We start from the raw sequence: 15,753 nt of genomic DNA on the forward strand, positions 1-15,753 counted from the left end.
TGAGGCAGGTTATTGCTGAAACCAAGTGGAATATGGTTTAAATTTGTGACAGCTTTTAAATACTAGTGTAAAATTAAACGTTACTATTATGTTGTCCTGAATAAGAATGTGTGTTTTAAGTGTTTTGCTGTGTTGGCGTCTGAATCGTTGCTCAGCTTGAAGAGTGTGTTGCAGGTAGTAGGTCATTCTGATTTGGGAAAGTTAGGGGTTTTTCTCTTACGACCAACATTATTACATCAGTATTATTTCATTTTCATAACTTCCAAACCATTTTGACATTGTTGTGATTGTAATTAAGACTGGATGAAAATGAAAGAAAATTCAGGACAAAGTAAGAATATATGAGAAGATAAAAAGAATTAGGAGGACAAAAAAGGAAAGTCTCAAGAAGAAACACTTGGTAGTATCAAAATCTACAATAATGCCATAAAAATGGCATCAGGCTATAAACAGTAATGAGTGTGTCTTAAAGACACACCATTTCATGAAAAGAAAAAAATTCAAATGGTCAATAACGTGTTTTTATCTAATTATTTGACGTATCTTACAGTTCTGAAATGAATTAATAGTCTTTGTGAAGTGCAGAGTGAATTAGTTCTAGGTTAAGGGATTGCTGGGAATTCAGTGGGTAGATTTTAGGTTTTTTTAGTATTTTCTATTTATTTAAAACATAATAGACTTGTAATTGTTTTAGAAAGGTGAACCATGCATTCCCTGGATTTATAGTATAGACAACATGCCTAAGGAAAAAAAGGAACAAAAGAAACTGTTGGCCGAAGCCTTTCTGCCCGCTGCTTTGTAAATGTGTTAGTTTTCAGCCTTCATTTTGGTTGAATGTACAATACACATTACAATATCGATGTGTTTAATTTATAATGAAGACTGTTGCTGTTTCAACAGTGGTATCACTTGTTCTATTTCTGTCAGAGCATACGTTAAGCTATACAAGGAAATGGCTAAGACTCCCCCTGCTATATTAACTGGACATCATGTCACATTAGTGCCCATTGAAGATTTTTCTAGTTTTCGGATATGATCTTGAATTAAAAATTTTAAAAATTAAATCCTATGTGAAAAATGTCACTCTTCTGTGTGTCAAAGGTCTAGTTTATAAAAAGGTCAGACTGACCTCTTGTATTTACCTACATTTTCTCTAATTCTTTTGGGGCATGAGGTATAGCCCTGTGAGTTTGGCTCGTACAATTTAATTGGAGAAAGTACGTTTACAGTCTTAATGAAAAGTTGTGTATGTTTTAAAATGGTATAGATGGGTCTGTAGTCTTCCATTTTGAATTTGCCAATTCTTCCATCAAACAATTATTCTGAAGAGATTTACTCAAGCCTTATTCAGGTTACTATCAACTGTAACATTCCAATCTCTTAATAAAAATTCAAGATTGTTCTTTCTAATTATCACAGTTCAAAAATAGGTTTGCTCTATGGGATCCTGAATATTTGCAATATAAATTACATCATTTTACAAAAACAAAGAGATACAAACAATTATTCAATACTGTACGCAGTTTCTATGTGACGTAAGACTGCCAGATAAATTACATTCAAATATATTCAAGTGTTTCTTAACATCTGAACAGAAAATACTGATCAGGTGAAGAAATATGCAAAGATACCTTAATATCCCAGTTTGTGCTTCTTTAAGACTGCTACAGTTTTGTATAAATTTGATCATCCCACAACCCACTTTAAAACATTTGCAAGACAGCTATAACTTTGAAAGTCTGCAAACCACCACAAGGAGCCAAGAGCACAGCACAAGAGAAATTAGCAGATTGTTCCTGTGCAGTCTTCACAATGATCAGTGTACATACTCTGGTAACTAGATTATCCTCCTAGAATATATACACTGGAGGACTCGCACATTATGGCTTTTATGCAAAAAATTGACAGACCTCTATGGAAGATCTGATGAAGGTCAGGCTGGGTTATTGTAATGGTCTCTTGTAGGCTTAAAACATACCAGCCTGTCAATAACCCTATGTCTGGAAAACTTGCAGCTGTGTAAAACGTAAAGAGCACATAAAGCATATCCTGGGGTGTTTTTCTAGTTAAAGGCATGCCTGTAGATGTGACTTGCTAAACCAGCTTGTGTCACTAGTCCTAGAAAGTACTTTGAGATTTCTGATAAAAGGTACCTTCAGTCCAAAAGGTCATTGAAGTTTTGTATGATGATCTTCTTCATTTCTGAGGAGGAATCTCTTGACATTCTAAGTGCGGGAAAATGCTGTGGTGTATCAGGAGCATGGCTGTTACTGAAACCTGTGCAACATAAAGATAGTCTCTGTTTACCCGTGAGCCGGTTCCCTTGCATGTCATTTTTTGATCATAGAATAATAATTCTTCTTTTGCCAGGATTTCATGTGTTCATGCATATGGTTCCTTTTGTTCTGTAAAACTCAAAATGGTTTAATCCTTCTGACATTTGGATCCTAAATTTTGTATTTGTAATACTGGAGCTACTAATCTGCTTTGCACTGAAATTCCAGAAAGCTGGGTATGTCATTTCATGTTCAGGTATGCAGGAGGCAGGAGTGAGTCATTCCTTGAGTCAGCCTCCCGAGTGTTCATGGGTTGTAATAATACTTCTCCTAGAACAAGCAGAACAAGTCATAATAAATGCTGCCTTGTTGTTTTGAGGAGAAAAAAAAAAGGGCTTCCTGTGTGCTGATCCGTAATGTAAACAAGGCTGTAATAAAGGAAGGGATGGACACGTAAGGTGTTATTTCCAGGGAGACCAGCGGATATGATTAAAATGTTATTAGCTTTACTAACAAAGATATTTGGTGATCATAACAGATTTATAAAACACAGAGGTCATTAGTGTCCGATTCTGACTTGTGTAAGGCCTTCCTACACTGTCTTGCTGCAGCACAGGTTTCCAATTGAAGTCAACTGTGCTAGAACAAGTCACGTTACACAACATCTTACAATGGGGATTTGCACCAAAGCGATTATGCTGTTGCTATTATAGCTGCACTGGTGCAAGCCCCGTTCTTCACGAGCCACTTGACTGGGTTTGATTTAGTGGTAGTCACTTGATTGTCCAGTGTAGACTTAACCTTGGACATTGTACTTTTAAAGAAACAATAAAGCACACTGAGATCTGGTACCCATCTGCCAAAATGTCAGTACTTAGTATCATAGAAAATCCTATTATACTTACAAATAATAGCATGCTAATACTGTTTTCTGTGTCCTTTCGGTATCAAAAGTGTCCTGTACTAGAGGATCATATGACAGATAGATCAACATATACCAGTTATTACAGATAAACACATTTCCTGCGGGATCGCATTGAGTTCACGTTGAATGGGAGAAGATAAAAAATGAAACTGTTAATTTTTTACCTAGTTCATGGACCTTTTGACTTTCTTACGTTCTTGACAAGCTTTCCCCAAAACCCAGCACACAATACCACCACCCCTTCAACATCTACACAATTTTCAGTGCAGGAGATATTGCAAAAAGCCAAGGTTCATGGGGTCAGCAAAGGGAGAGACGGAAAAACAGGGTTTCCACTGAGGAGCACATAAGGGGAGAGAGACATTTAGTAACTCCCCCAGTTCCAGATTTCAGGAGCTTTACCGCCCTAGCCAAGCCCTAGTGAGCTGCTCTTGGCTGAGCCAAGAAAGTAGTTGGAGGCCATTGTTTTGCAAATCTGACAAAGGTTTCAGGTAAATTTTAGTAGCCCTGATTTATCTCTTGACAAAAAATAAGTACAAAGTCCAGTTCTATGATGCTGTCAGGAGATGACATTTCAATTCCAGATTGGAAGCAGATAGCTGTTTCCCTCTGGGAGCTGTCATTCCAGATTCATACAAACCTGCAGTACAACAGTTCATTGTCAGCAGGCTGACAAGTGCTGCCGTAATTATTATAGAGATGTTGGAGGCCGTGAGCTAGATGTTTTAACTCAGGTGGTTGGGGGCGTCCAGGACAGTGTTTGTCTCTGGGAGACACAGAACACTCAATAGCAGGAAAGATCTGCATGACCGCACCAATCCAGCATTGATTCAGTAAAACTCGTTATATTAATTTGCAGAGGCCACAGTGATTACCTTGAGCAATTCTTGTACTCTGACTGTGGACAGAGTGGTCATGCGTGATGACCGTGTGTTGTGGAAGTCCGTCCATCTCTCGGAGGAGCCACGCGGGCTGTATGCATGGCCAGGGCGTGAAGGTACGTAGCGGCGTACCTGGCGCTGCCTGCTAGCTCCTAAGCAGCCAGCATAACTTGTGAGCTGCTGCTGCCTAGCAGAGCTCAGCAGCTCAGTGCTTTCCGGATCAGCAGACTGCTGTGCACTCCACAGTGTGAGGGAGCAAAATGGTGCGGTGGTTGTGTTTATTTTCTGACCCAGAGGCTTCAGAAAGGTCAGGCCCTCGGGGGTGGTTGTTGGGCCAGAGCGGACGTAGCTCCTGGACAGTATGTTCTGCTCGGAGGGGACATGAGACGTTTAATCATGCTCTGGGTGCGGCTGCCCTGCGTGAAGGGCTCTGATGGGAGAGGTGAGTACTCTTGCAAGGCCCTGGTGTTCCTTCACTCCACACCGTTATTTCAGTAGCCTCACTGCAGCTGCGGGTCTGTGCTGGACCAGATGGGAAACACTTGAAACGCCCAGCAGAGAGAAAGGGAACAGCGGCAAGAACACATCTGCCGGGTCAGACAGCCTGCCCACAAAACGCTGCTCGCAACAGCTCTCAACATCAAGCCGCTAACTCCAGAGCCAGGTCCCATTACCCTATTTTGCATTGAGAAGACGTCAGCCTGGGTGTAACATCTCTCCTGAGAGGCCACCGGCCTGCTGCCAGGCTGTAGTTGTCCTCCTCACCTGGGAAAAGCAGACTGAGAGAAGGAGAAAGCAACTGACGGAGGAAAGGGCATCCATGTGAGATGACGGCCGCTAACAGAAACCCAGGCCCTCCAAACCTCTGCCGAGGGGCCCCCTCCCAAATACTGACGGGCTGAAATACTGCTGTCCCCAGGAGGCGCAGCTGCAGTTTTACAATCCTCTGGTTTCATTTCCAGGTATTAATTATTGTGGAATAGTATTCCAATTTTAATCAAAGAAAAAAAAATCAATTTAGAAATGTAGGAAATTCACTTAGGAAGCAATGAGTGTGAGGCAGAGTAGAGGTGTGACAGTATGTGAATGGTGTGAGTATTTTTACATCTATACTGTTTGCTTTTATATTCTTCCCCTCCTACACTGTTTGCTTTTATATTCCTCCCCTCTATATCTTATTTTTCTTGCTGGAAACGACGACTGAGAAACAGGTCGGTAAAGCAGAGCTTCTCTAAAGCCTGTATCAGAGAGTAGGTGGGAAGGAGGGATCCTGTGTATGTCGTGACAGACAGTGAGAAAGAGCAGCTCCGGGTGATGGCCAGCTGGGGAGCAGCAGGATGGGGCACGGGCACCCGCGTAGGCGTCACCCTGCGCTGCAGAGGACGAAAGAATGCCGGGTTGCAGAGGGAGAAAACAAAGCACATTGTGAAACCTTTCCAATAATCAAGTACGGCTCCGGGTAATCTCCTCTTACTGGTCAAAATGTGTATTTCAGGTTTAAATTTGTGCCCAATCCATCTTGGGGTAAGGAAGTAGGAACGTTTTCCCTCTGACCTCAGTGACCGCGGTGTGATGTGGTAGTGCCCGGAGCTCGGAACCGTGGCTGACATAGCCGGTGCGTGGCAGTCAGCAGGTACAGGAGGAGCCGTCGGGGCTCTCCCACTCCCTGGCTCTGTTGGGGCGGAGGGAGCTTTGCCGGGCGAAGCTGGAGCCCTGAGCGGGAGAGCCAGTGGTGACACGAGTATCGCTTCCAGCCAGTTCGTACGCAGTTGTTTCTCGCGGGTTAGGAGAATGCGGGGCAGTTTGCTTCCCGCTCCAGCTTGCTGCTCTTTCTCTGCCTGCCTGTGTTGTCCCGCGGTTTTGTCCTGCCGTGAGGGTTGCTCATCCCCTTTCCTCTGCTGCTCCCCTCGCAGCAGTCCCACGGTTCCCCGGGCTGTTCCGCTGCGCACGGACGGCCTGACGGGGAGATGGACCTACACAGCCAAGGGCTGCCTGGGCCGCCGTGCGCTCTCCCGCGAGCGGAGGGCGATCTGGGGAGAGAGGCTGGAGGCCAAGCCCCGGGCTGCCCCTCACGGCCGCTGACCCAGGAGGGGACATGCTGGGTCACCACGTCCTGCTGGGCTCACCTGCCGCCTCCGCCTGGGCTCGCTGCCCAACTGCTGTCACCCAGACCTGACACACCTCCTCTCCTGGGACTTCCCCACCCGTGTCGTAACCAAGCTGGGGGGCTGTCACCGCTCAGAGTGCTTCAGGCATCGGCAGGGCCAACAGAGCAGGTGGGGGAAAGGCTACGAGCTGGCAGCGGGGACGTCGGCCACCGGATCAGGCCAAGAACTCCGGCTCCGGGTTTTTGCTGCAGCTGCCTCGAGTGGGCTCCGGCTCCGGCGCCCGCGCTCCGGCGCCCGGATTTGCTGGCGGCTCCCGCTGCCGTGCGCTGGCGGAGGAGGCTCCGGCTCCGGCCCCCGGGCGGGCGGCGATCCGGTGCCGGGTTTTGGCCGGGGCCGGCTGGGGAAGTTGCTGAAGTTGGGCCGCGAGTGCCGGGGCCGCGGTGCGTCCTTCCTGCGGCCGGGCCGGTGCATGATGGAAGCAGCATGGCCGCCCACCTCTCCCTCACGCAGGTACCTCCCGCCGGCCCCCGCGCGGGGAGGGGGTCCCCTCCTTCCGCCGGCGGGCTCCGAGGCCGGGCGCCTCCCGGGGTGGGGCGGGGACCTCGGGGGCAGGAGCGGGGTCCGGAGCTGGCCCCCTGCCGCGGCGCTGAGGCGGGTGGCGGGGCCGCCTCGGTGCCGCTGGGGAGTGGCTCGGTGGCTTTGTGCGCCCGCCGCCGCCCCTCAGCCCTGCCCGGCCGCGCTGACGGCCGCCGGCGCTGTCAGGTGGCGGCTGAGGCGCGGCGGGGGCAGGGAGCGAGGGGGCGGCCGGGCGGGGCAGTCCCGGCCGTGAGGCGAGATCCGCCCGGCTGCAGGTGCCGCTGCCCGGGGCTGGGGTGGGGGATGGTCCGGGCGGCGGCTGTAATCGCGGTTGGTCTTTTGTCTTGTGGAAAGACACAGCGCGCCTGGTTTAAACAACAACGACCAGAAACCCGCCCCGTAGGTGTTGAAGGTGGGCTCGGAGGCGAGGGAGGGGTCCGGGGAGCCGCCGGCCCAGCCGCCTGCTGCCCGGAGCTCGGCAGCAGGGGGGGGGCTGGCTCGGGAGGGAGAGCTGCGTGTCGGGTGTCGGCAGAAACTTCGCTCGGCTGTGGTTTTGCCTTTGGTTTGCTGGGGGGGCCCCGTGGGGTGGGGACGCGGTTTGTGCGTGGTGCCGGTGCCCGAGAGGGAAGAGCTTTGCGGGTCGTGGCCTTGGAGCTGGGAGGGTTTTGGCACCGTGTCGTGCCCAGGTGATCTCACTTTGCCTGAAACTTTGCGGCTGGTGTTTTTTTCCCTGGTGGCGGTAGGATTGCTCCATACCAGTTATTCTATCCTCTTAGAGCTACATCTTATTCCCTTGCGATTTGACAGCTAAGGAACCGCGCGTTTTGGTACGTTTTTGCTTCATTTATCAGTGACATGAGGCATTTCCATTCCTGCTTCACGTAAGCCTGAGGCGGCCTGCTGGTGCGGGCTTGGGGTGCTGCAGTCTGAGAGCCGACTGTCGCACCCGCAGAAAGTAAAGCTGGTACCTGAGCGTCAGTCACTTAAGCACGTAGAAGTTAAAAAGTTGGCAGCAAGGCTACTCGGTTTCTCGATTTGCAGTTAGGTAGTTGATTTTTGAGAAAATCTACAACTATTTCAAGGAAAGAAAGGATACTTCAGTGAAAAGATGAACTCCAAATGTGTGGAGGAAATAAATGTATCTTTAAAGGTCTAAAAAATATATAGTTAAGATGTGTAGTACCTTCTGTGAAAGCTTGCTTTAGTATTAAAAAATGTTAGGTTAGTCTTTTCTGTTGTCTCTTTTTCAACAAGCATAAGAAAGAAGTTTCAAACATCTCCTTAGTGGAGAAGAAAGAAGTTGTTTTAGACCAGTAGCCTTAATTCCATCGGTCTAAAGGCCTGGGCTATTCTGGTGCTTTATTTGGGGAGAGGCGAGGTCTGTCTGCTCTGGTACATTCTACAGCAAGACGTTATTGCTTACAGGCTGTGTGATCCCTTCATTGTAGAATTTATTTACTTTGTTGGTCATGTGGAAGGGGGACTAAATACAGATGTGATGATGTTGACAGAAGCAGAAAAATTGCCAGTATCCTTAAAACCATTGTGACTACAGTTTACACCAGTGGTTAAATTGAGGAAGCTGTTTCTGTTGTTGGTGACCATTTTTGTGGGGGTTTCTTGTTTGTTTCTCTTTTTTCCTGTGTTGAGTAAGAATCCTCTTAGAAAGTCAAGCAAGCCTAAAGATTTTCTTCAACGTGGGTTCTGACTTCTGGAATTTCAGGGTTATGATAAGTCGTAACAGATCATGAAGTATTCTAAATCTGTTTAGATGAGCATGAGGAAGTGAAAATGGCGGTACAGAGATGTATGTGTACAGTTACTGGCTGCAGTTAGGTCAGTTACTAACACCAGCAATAAAAAGTATGCAGATCGGTACTTTCTGCTGTAGACAGCGTGCAGAGCACAAGAGGCGTGTTAACCTGCAGACAAGCTCACAATCATGTCAAACTTGCTTCTCCCTTTCCCATGTTTGGTTGGACTGTGATTTAACACTGCTAGGAAGTTGGGTATTTCCAAATGAGACGGGTATTTTCAGATGGCTTTGCAGCTGCAGTGGCTGAGAGGGCTGGGCATCCTTTATTTGAATATCAAAGTTCTGTTTACGTAATTTGAAACTTCTTGGTGCTAATTGTATTCTGTTGGCTGATTAGTAAAAATATTTCAGGACCACATAGCTGAGGTGAAATTTATTACACCAAGTATGCTTGAAAGAGTGTTGCAAAAATGAAGGTGATTATCTCCCACACCTCCCCCCATTTTAGTAATAATCTGAAGTATCTTTTATATCCCCATTTTGAACTAATTCTGAAACATCTTGTTGCCGCTTGCCTTCGCTCAGTAAGTTTTATGGTCTGAGCATAACTGTGAATTTAATACAGAACTTTTAAGAGAACTTCTACCAAGTGAATGTTTTGTTATCGTTACATTTAGCTTGGAAAAAAGCTACCAACATCAGTGAGAAGGAACTGTTCCTGTCTCACAAACTGTCATCTGTTGTTGGAAGACTCAAATTAAGCTGTAGCCATTATGAGGAGTTTGTGTTTGTAGTTTTGGCCTTCCAAGGATGTTTATCTAGCCTGTTTAGGGAGGAAGAACAGAAAACTGAAAATGAAGAAAACGTATGTTTTGAGTCGGGAAGGTATGCTTGTGGAAAGCTGGTGTAACACAGACATTGAAAAACCTCTTGTTGGTCTTGAAAGTAGAACTTGTTTATTCTGAAAAACTGCTTATGTGCGATTGAGGGGAAAACTCACCGCTTGGGGTAGGACTGTAAAGAAATATTCAGGGAGAATAGGAAGATAACTTTTTGTGTTTGTTTTCTGATGTCTTGAAAAACTTTTTTGTGAAAAACATGGTAGTTATCTTGAGAAGTAGTTGCAAGCTGCTTTGGTAAACAAGACTAAGTCACGCAGTATGAATTTGTATCCTCACTAGCTGCAAGTCTCAGTTTAAACTTCAGTGTTGTGTCACAGAGTCCAAAATGCTGTGCCTAAGGGAAGCGTTGAGTATTAGAGCTGAGGCTAAGCAAGATACCTGTCTGCCGCATGCAATGCCAAGATTCACAGCTTGTTACTGAAATATATAGGGTGTAAATATTTACAGTATGAATGACATCTCATAGTAATATATATGTTATATATAATATAGAGCCAAAGCTTTTGAGGTGTCTGGCAAACTTTTTTTTAAGGGATCAACAAAATGTTAAGATCTTAGTTTGTTGTTTTTACTGGGGTGAGAGATCTGTTGTTCCTTTTTCTGTCCTCCATGAAAGGTGAGGAAATCTGAGTATGCATGTGTGTGTTTAAACTCAGGTAAAGTGGTGGCTGGCTGCTCCTAAAGCAGATGGGACTTAATTTTTTTGATTGGTATTGCATCAACTATGTTAGAGAGTAGCTGCATCTAAAAAGGCAGCGGAGCTACTCTTTCACGTTATACAGGCTTTGTTCAGTACTGATTAGACGATGGTGGAGGTTTCCTGTAGTGATTTGAAAATTAAACTGAACCATTCTTAATTATGCGGTGACAGACATGTGTGCAGGGAGAAGATGGCAGAATTTCTGTACACATGTTGTCTGATCAATGAGAATGAAAGTGCTGAATCTCGAAGTAATTGGTAATATTTGATATATAAACTTATAGTAAATATTTTCTTTACTTTTGTTGTTGCTGTACGAGATGTGCTTGGTTTTGGAGTAGAAGGTGGTAGAAAGCTTTACAGCAAAACACTTCAGATAAGATGGTAAAGCAATAGGGGGGAGAAAGAGACAAGCTGATTATTGTTTGGGAAGGGCATTGTAAGAAAACCAGCTTGGCTTAAACTTACCTGCTTTTTGGCTGGCTGGCTTTTTTTTGTTGCTGTTTTCTCTTGCTTGTGGTCCTAGCAGTACTGTGTCCAGGCTACCCACTGCGGTAGACGAGGTTCCAAGTAGGATAGTCCCTGGTCGTTATGTTTGTCTGTTTGGATTAATTTTGTACCATTCTCAAACTTCAGGAGGAGCTGCCCCTAATGGTGGAAGAGCACTGAGAGGAGCTGCTTGCACTTTGTTCCTCCATCCCTTCCCTTCTTATTTGCTTGGAAATGGAGAGCTGAGATTCTTGTAGTGTTTTAGAGGACTTACTGAGTCCTTCTGGGATTCAGGAAACAGCAAGAGGGCAACTTCATGAAGAACACTCATGACCTGATTGTGTCGTTTGGACTGGAAACTCTTAAAATGAATCCTAGACCTTCTCATCATGATAGAATACAGTATTTTGGATTTGAATCAAGATAGAATAGCTTGTTTCTCCCCTTCTATCTCATTTGGGTTGGAGGGGAAAGTTATTTTTGTTTTTCTCAATGGACAGTGTTTGTTTGTTTGTTTTTAAACCTTTTTGTGTGAAGGAAGGTTGTGGATGAAAGGGATGGATTGACTGGTAGTAGTATCTTATTACACGTAAATGCGAGTGTGCCAGAGGGATGAAAACACAGGGATATAAAGGCTTGATTGACACCAGAAGATGAAAAAGGCGGGTGTCCCTGAAGCTGTTTTTTATTTCCTGGGTTAGTATTCTAAAGGTCATAGGTTTGTAACAAAGGTTGTAATTACTGTAACAGACATTTCTCTTAAAGTGATGAACTTTTAAATGAAATCCTAATAATATATTTCTGGTTTTGTATGCTGTGGAAGCTGACCTTTTCTCCCTTCCTCCTTTTTGCATTGAAAACAAGTTGAATTTACTCTCTGCAATTGGTTGTTACAAAGCGCATAAAAATAATAAATTTTACAGCAGCACATTGAAAGACATTGTACAGTATTTTTCTTATTATCCTAGAAGCACATCCTAGACTATATTTGTATCTGTTGTTGTATTGTAGGGTATACTTTGAAGGAAAAACAAGTCTATTACTAGTAAAATAGCTTGGGAAACATTTTTACTACTATTACTTTTTTTGGTGTCTCAGGAAATTCCAGTTACTGCAGTGATACTGATGTTAAAATGAATATTGGAAACACTGATGAAATAAATAAGAATTACTGGCTTGTACTCGAAGTACTGAATGAAAAGATTGTTTTGCACTTAGTGTTTTTGTTGCAGGACTTCAACACAATGTTTCCTGTCCAGGAGTGACAATGATCGTTTTGGCTGTAATAATGAAACATTTGGCTGAACAAAGGGTGATATTGGGCAAGAGGGATGATGCATAAGAACTGATACTTCCAGCGGCTGCACAGCCCAACTCTGTTCTAGTTGTCTGCTCATAGCTTTAATTTGGTTCTGTGCCTATACTTTTACATTATAATGAAGTAATGCTTAATAAGTAAAATACTTGAATCTTTAGGAGAACTGCCCCGCTAGATTGCTATTCGCAGTGTAGCTGAGTTGGTAGGTACAGCATTTGAGGTTTGGTTAAGAAAATATAGTATGTTTTGGAGCACGCTGGAAAGTGATTGAAGGTATTGTTTTTTATGTTGGTGTTACGGTAGTCAGAGGTCTAGCAAAACTTGAATATATTTCATCAGGCTATTTTAAGGGCACTGTAAATGCCTGCTTAGTTGGTGACTGAAATAAAAAAAAAAAAAAAGTCTTTGGGTACCAGAGCAAAGTCAGAGCAAGGTTAAGCTATGTAAATGACAGTACTGCAGGGAATAACACTGATGGTTTCCACGCATATGTAACTTATGCTATGCAAGAGGTATTTCCCACCCACCCTGCAACAAACAAACAAAAACTCACCAGCCTGCCCCCTCCCAAACCCCACCAAACAAAACCAAACCAAAACAAAAACCCCTGGAGGATCAGAATGTGGATTTTAGAAGAAACTTGGTGTCTCTAGGGCAGCGTACTTGCTGAACAAGCAGATGTCAAGGTCTGAATGAAAGTTCTCCTGTTATTTCTAGCTGTTCTCTGTAATTTATCTTTCAGGATGTTCTGGTGATACTGCATGCTTGCTGCAGTTGGACAGGATCACACTAAAACCCTGATTTCTACAAAACTTCCTCTCTTAATATTCTTTGATAATCAGCACGTGTGAACATCTAGTGCTTAGCCAAAAGAGCAACACTATTAGCTGTTGCTATCGGAAAGTGTGTGTGGTTTTATTTAAGCTGTCACCATTTATTCGTGCTGTAGTAAAGTCTTTTCCGCAACTTTATGATTGATAACATCTAGAATATTGTTGGTTTCCATATTTCAGTGTAAACTTCTAAATTTTAGAGCTGAAGAAGCTGCCTTGTTTGGATTCAGTTTGTATGAAGGTCTGTAAATCCTGGGTTTTAAGATCATACCCCTCTTAAGGGGGAGAATTCTATTTTTGGATGATACTCAAAGTTGTGTGCTTTGCGATTGGTGCAGTGGAACTAAGGCAGAATTCATGTATGGCAAGGATTCAAGTCACAAAAAGTTAAGTTAAAATATTACTCCTTTTTTTTTTTTTAAGTTGCGCTATTGCCGTGCATTTGGTTGTGAATCCAGGAATTAATTTGGATAGCTGACAATTTTACAGGCTTTTTGCACATGACACTAAATTCTAATGAATGATGCAGTGGATAATGAAATAAAATTATTTTGCTTTGTATTCATTAGAGAGCACTTCCTAGGCTGTATCGTTTCAGGTTTCTTCTTTTGCCTATAAATGAACTTACTTAAGAATTCTTGTTTCATACTGCCTAACCGGATGAGCTGTCTGATAGTAATCTGATAGTGGTTGGTATCCCTAACTTCGAAACAAGAAGTTAGTCTTCTAAAAGTTACAGTCTGAAGAGCTGTCATAGTCCTCATCATTTTACAGAATAAATAGGATTATATAAATGTTTAATGCTTCTTTGAAGACCAGTAAAAAATGTTTTCTGTCTTTATTTATAGAGGGAGAAGGGAGCTGAAACATGGATCTTTAGTGTTAATTTTATGCCTCTCTGTTTTACAGCTATCGAGTGCAAACCCTGTGTATGAGAAATTCTATCGACAGGTATGTAAGTTCCTGTGGAGACAACAAACTTTATATTTAAAAGAGAGAATATTATTTTGCTATAGACATCAGCATGGCCAACAGTGTGTAAATAATAAAAGTTTCTGAGGAAAATTATTCTACTTTAGAATATTTTTTGAATAGTAACTAACACTTAGGTCTGAGCTATATCAGTAGAAATTTAATATAGGCTGCAAGTTGACTTATTTAATTTGCTAGAGCACTGCCAGGTATGTATGTTGTACATAACTTTACAATTATATCTGACTTAGCAAAAATCTACTCCATTCCAAGAGCAAAATACTGTATTGACATGCTCTTTTTTTCCTTTTTTACAAGTGAAGCTGAATTTCTTGTGTTTGTAGTGCAGTTAGTGTTATGTAAGACTTGCATCTCTCTGAGTATCCCCAGAGGTTCTTACAGGATGCCGTAAGGAGTGAAATTTGTATGGAAGGCCGCTGAATGCCAAAAAAATGCACATAGTTCTTGCAGCTTTACTCGACAGATGCAAACCTTTTGACTTTAGAAGTCAAAATAAAATACATATTAAAATATATATAATAGTATAAATTTTACTTATCAGCTATCTTTTATATTTAGGCCCAGGAAAAATATGGTGTATTAATTCCTATAAATAAAACTTTTTTTGAAAAACAGCTGTTTCAGCCATTCCACTATAGCAGTATTTTGTATCATGTGCACAATATACGTTACTGTACAAACATAGATACATGAAAACTTTTAAGGAAATGTAAACTAAACGAATGATTGTATTGAAAAATTTAAAATAGATTTTTTTTAGTAGAAACACCTGATGAGTAATTGATGAACCCCTGGGGAAAAAAACAACCCAACAATTTATAGGAAGTGTTTTCTCCTTTGTGCAACTGGTAATGTTTCTGCCTGTCCTAAAACAGGGTATAGTGTGTATGACCTCTTTCCTTAGGAACTTCTTTTGGGTGTCAGCATTAGAATGTAAGCTTATCTGCTGGGGAAGAGCAAAGACTGTGATTTCTATCCATGCTCTATTTTTGGATTGTGGTTAGAGGATTAGTCCCATTACCAAGAGTGTAAAACAGCAGTTAAAGTGTATCAGCCTGTGATGCCTGGAAAGTCTGAGCTTTCTATTTTACTTTATCAAGGATTTTTCTCCACTACACTTTTGAAATTGCTAAACAAGAAGCAAGAGTTTACTTTGATCTAAGTTCAGGTGGCTCCTGAAGGTTGAAAGAGACAGTATCACCCTCACCAAAGTTTTCCTTCTGTCTAATGGACAAATCCACTGTGTGTCTATCTCTAGGAATTTGATTAAAAGCCTTAAGAGAATCCCAGATCATGGTGATCATTATGAGGTTGCAAGGAACTAATTTTTTTTGCACGCTGAGTTGCGCAGCTCAATACTATGGACTATCACTGTCATGTATGATCTTCATCACATGCCTGTCTGTCTCTTCCTCCTGATTGTGATTGCTGAACCACTAAAGTGCGAAGCAAAAAGTTGGATAAAGAAACTGAATTTGAGCACAAATGTGTTACTGGTTCCTAAGTCACTTAGCATCTTGCATTTGTTGGAATATATAGCCTAGTGAAATTGGAGCACTGTTTCTTGTCCAGCAGTCTCAGCAGTATACAGGAACAGGGATTCCTTATATGTGATGTTACTGTTCATGAAGTTGTGCCAATGGATTTGTTTTCCAGAGGATTAATTTTCTGACTTGCTCAGCCAAACTCTTTTCTGCAAGCATTTGTCCTAAAGAGTAGGGGGTTGGACTAGATGCCCCACAGAGGTCCCTTCCAACCCCTAACATTCTGTGTGATTCTGTGTAAAGAGTAGCTTTCCAATGTACTGTGTCTGAAACTTTCAGTTGCACTGGGTACTGCTTTCCCTCCCTTAGATAAGGAGATGCCAGCTTTCAGATTAGAAACATTAGAGAGACATTTCACACTTTCTCCTATGGTGCTGGTAGAGTGTGTGGGTTTTTCTTACCTACCAAAAGCACTTCAGAGCATTCCGTGCAATTGGAGAATAAATTCATCA

The 15,753-nt window shown here is 43.0% G+C and overlaps 1 protein-coding gene across 5 annotated transcripts in view; it reads left to right on the plus strand.

The window, feature by feature from the left end:
- The window catches only part of EPS15 (epidermal growth factor receptor pathway substrate 15), a 73,892-nt gene that overhangs the window by 14,954 nt on the left and 43,185 nt on the right, over window positions 1–15,753 (plus strand). For 4 of the 5 annotated variants that reach the window (XM_075424497.1, XM_075424499.1, XM_075424500.1 and 1 more), the window contains one exon: window positions 13,674–13,715. In XM_075424497.1, the coding sequence (XP_075280612.1) occupies window positions 13,674–13,715 (42 nt within the window). Of the gene's footprint in view, window positions 1–6,516; window positions 6,701–13,673; window positions 13,716–15,753 lie in introns of those variants that run through there. The other variant, XM_075424501.1, reaches the window with a different exon arrangement.

Source organism: Opisthocomus hoazin, chromosome 6 (genome assembly GCF_030867145.1).
Source record: "Opisthocomus hoazin isolate bOpiHoa1 chromosome 6, bOpiHoa1.hap1, whole genome shotgun sequence".
Lineage (NCBI taxonomy): Eukaryota > Metazoa > Chordata > Aves > Opisthocomiformes > Opisthocomidae > Opisthocomus > Opisthocomus hoazin.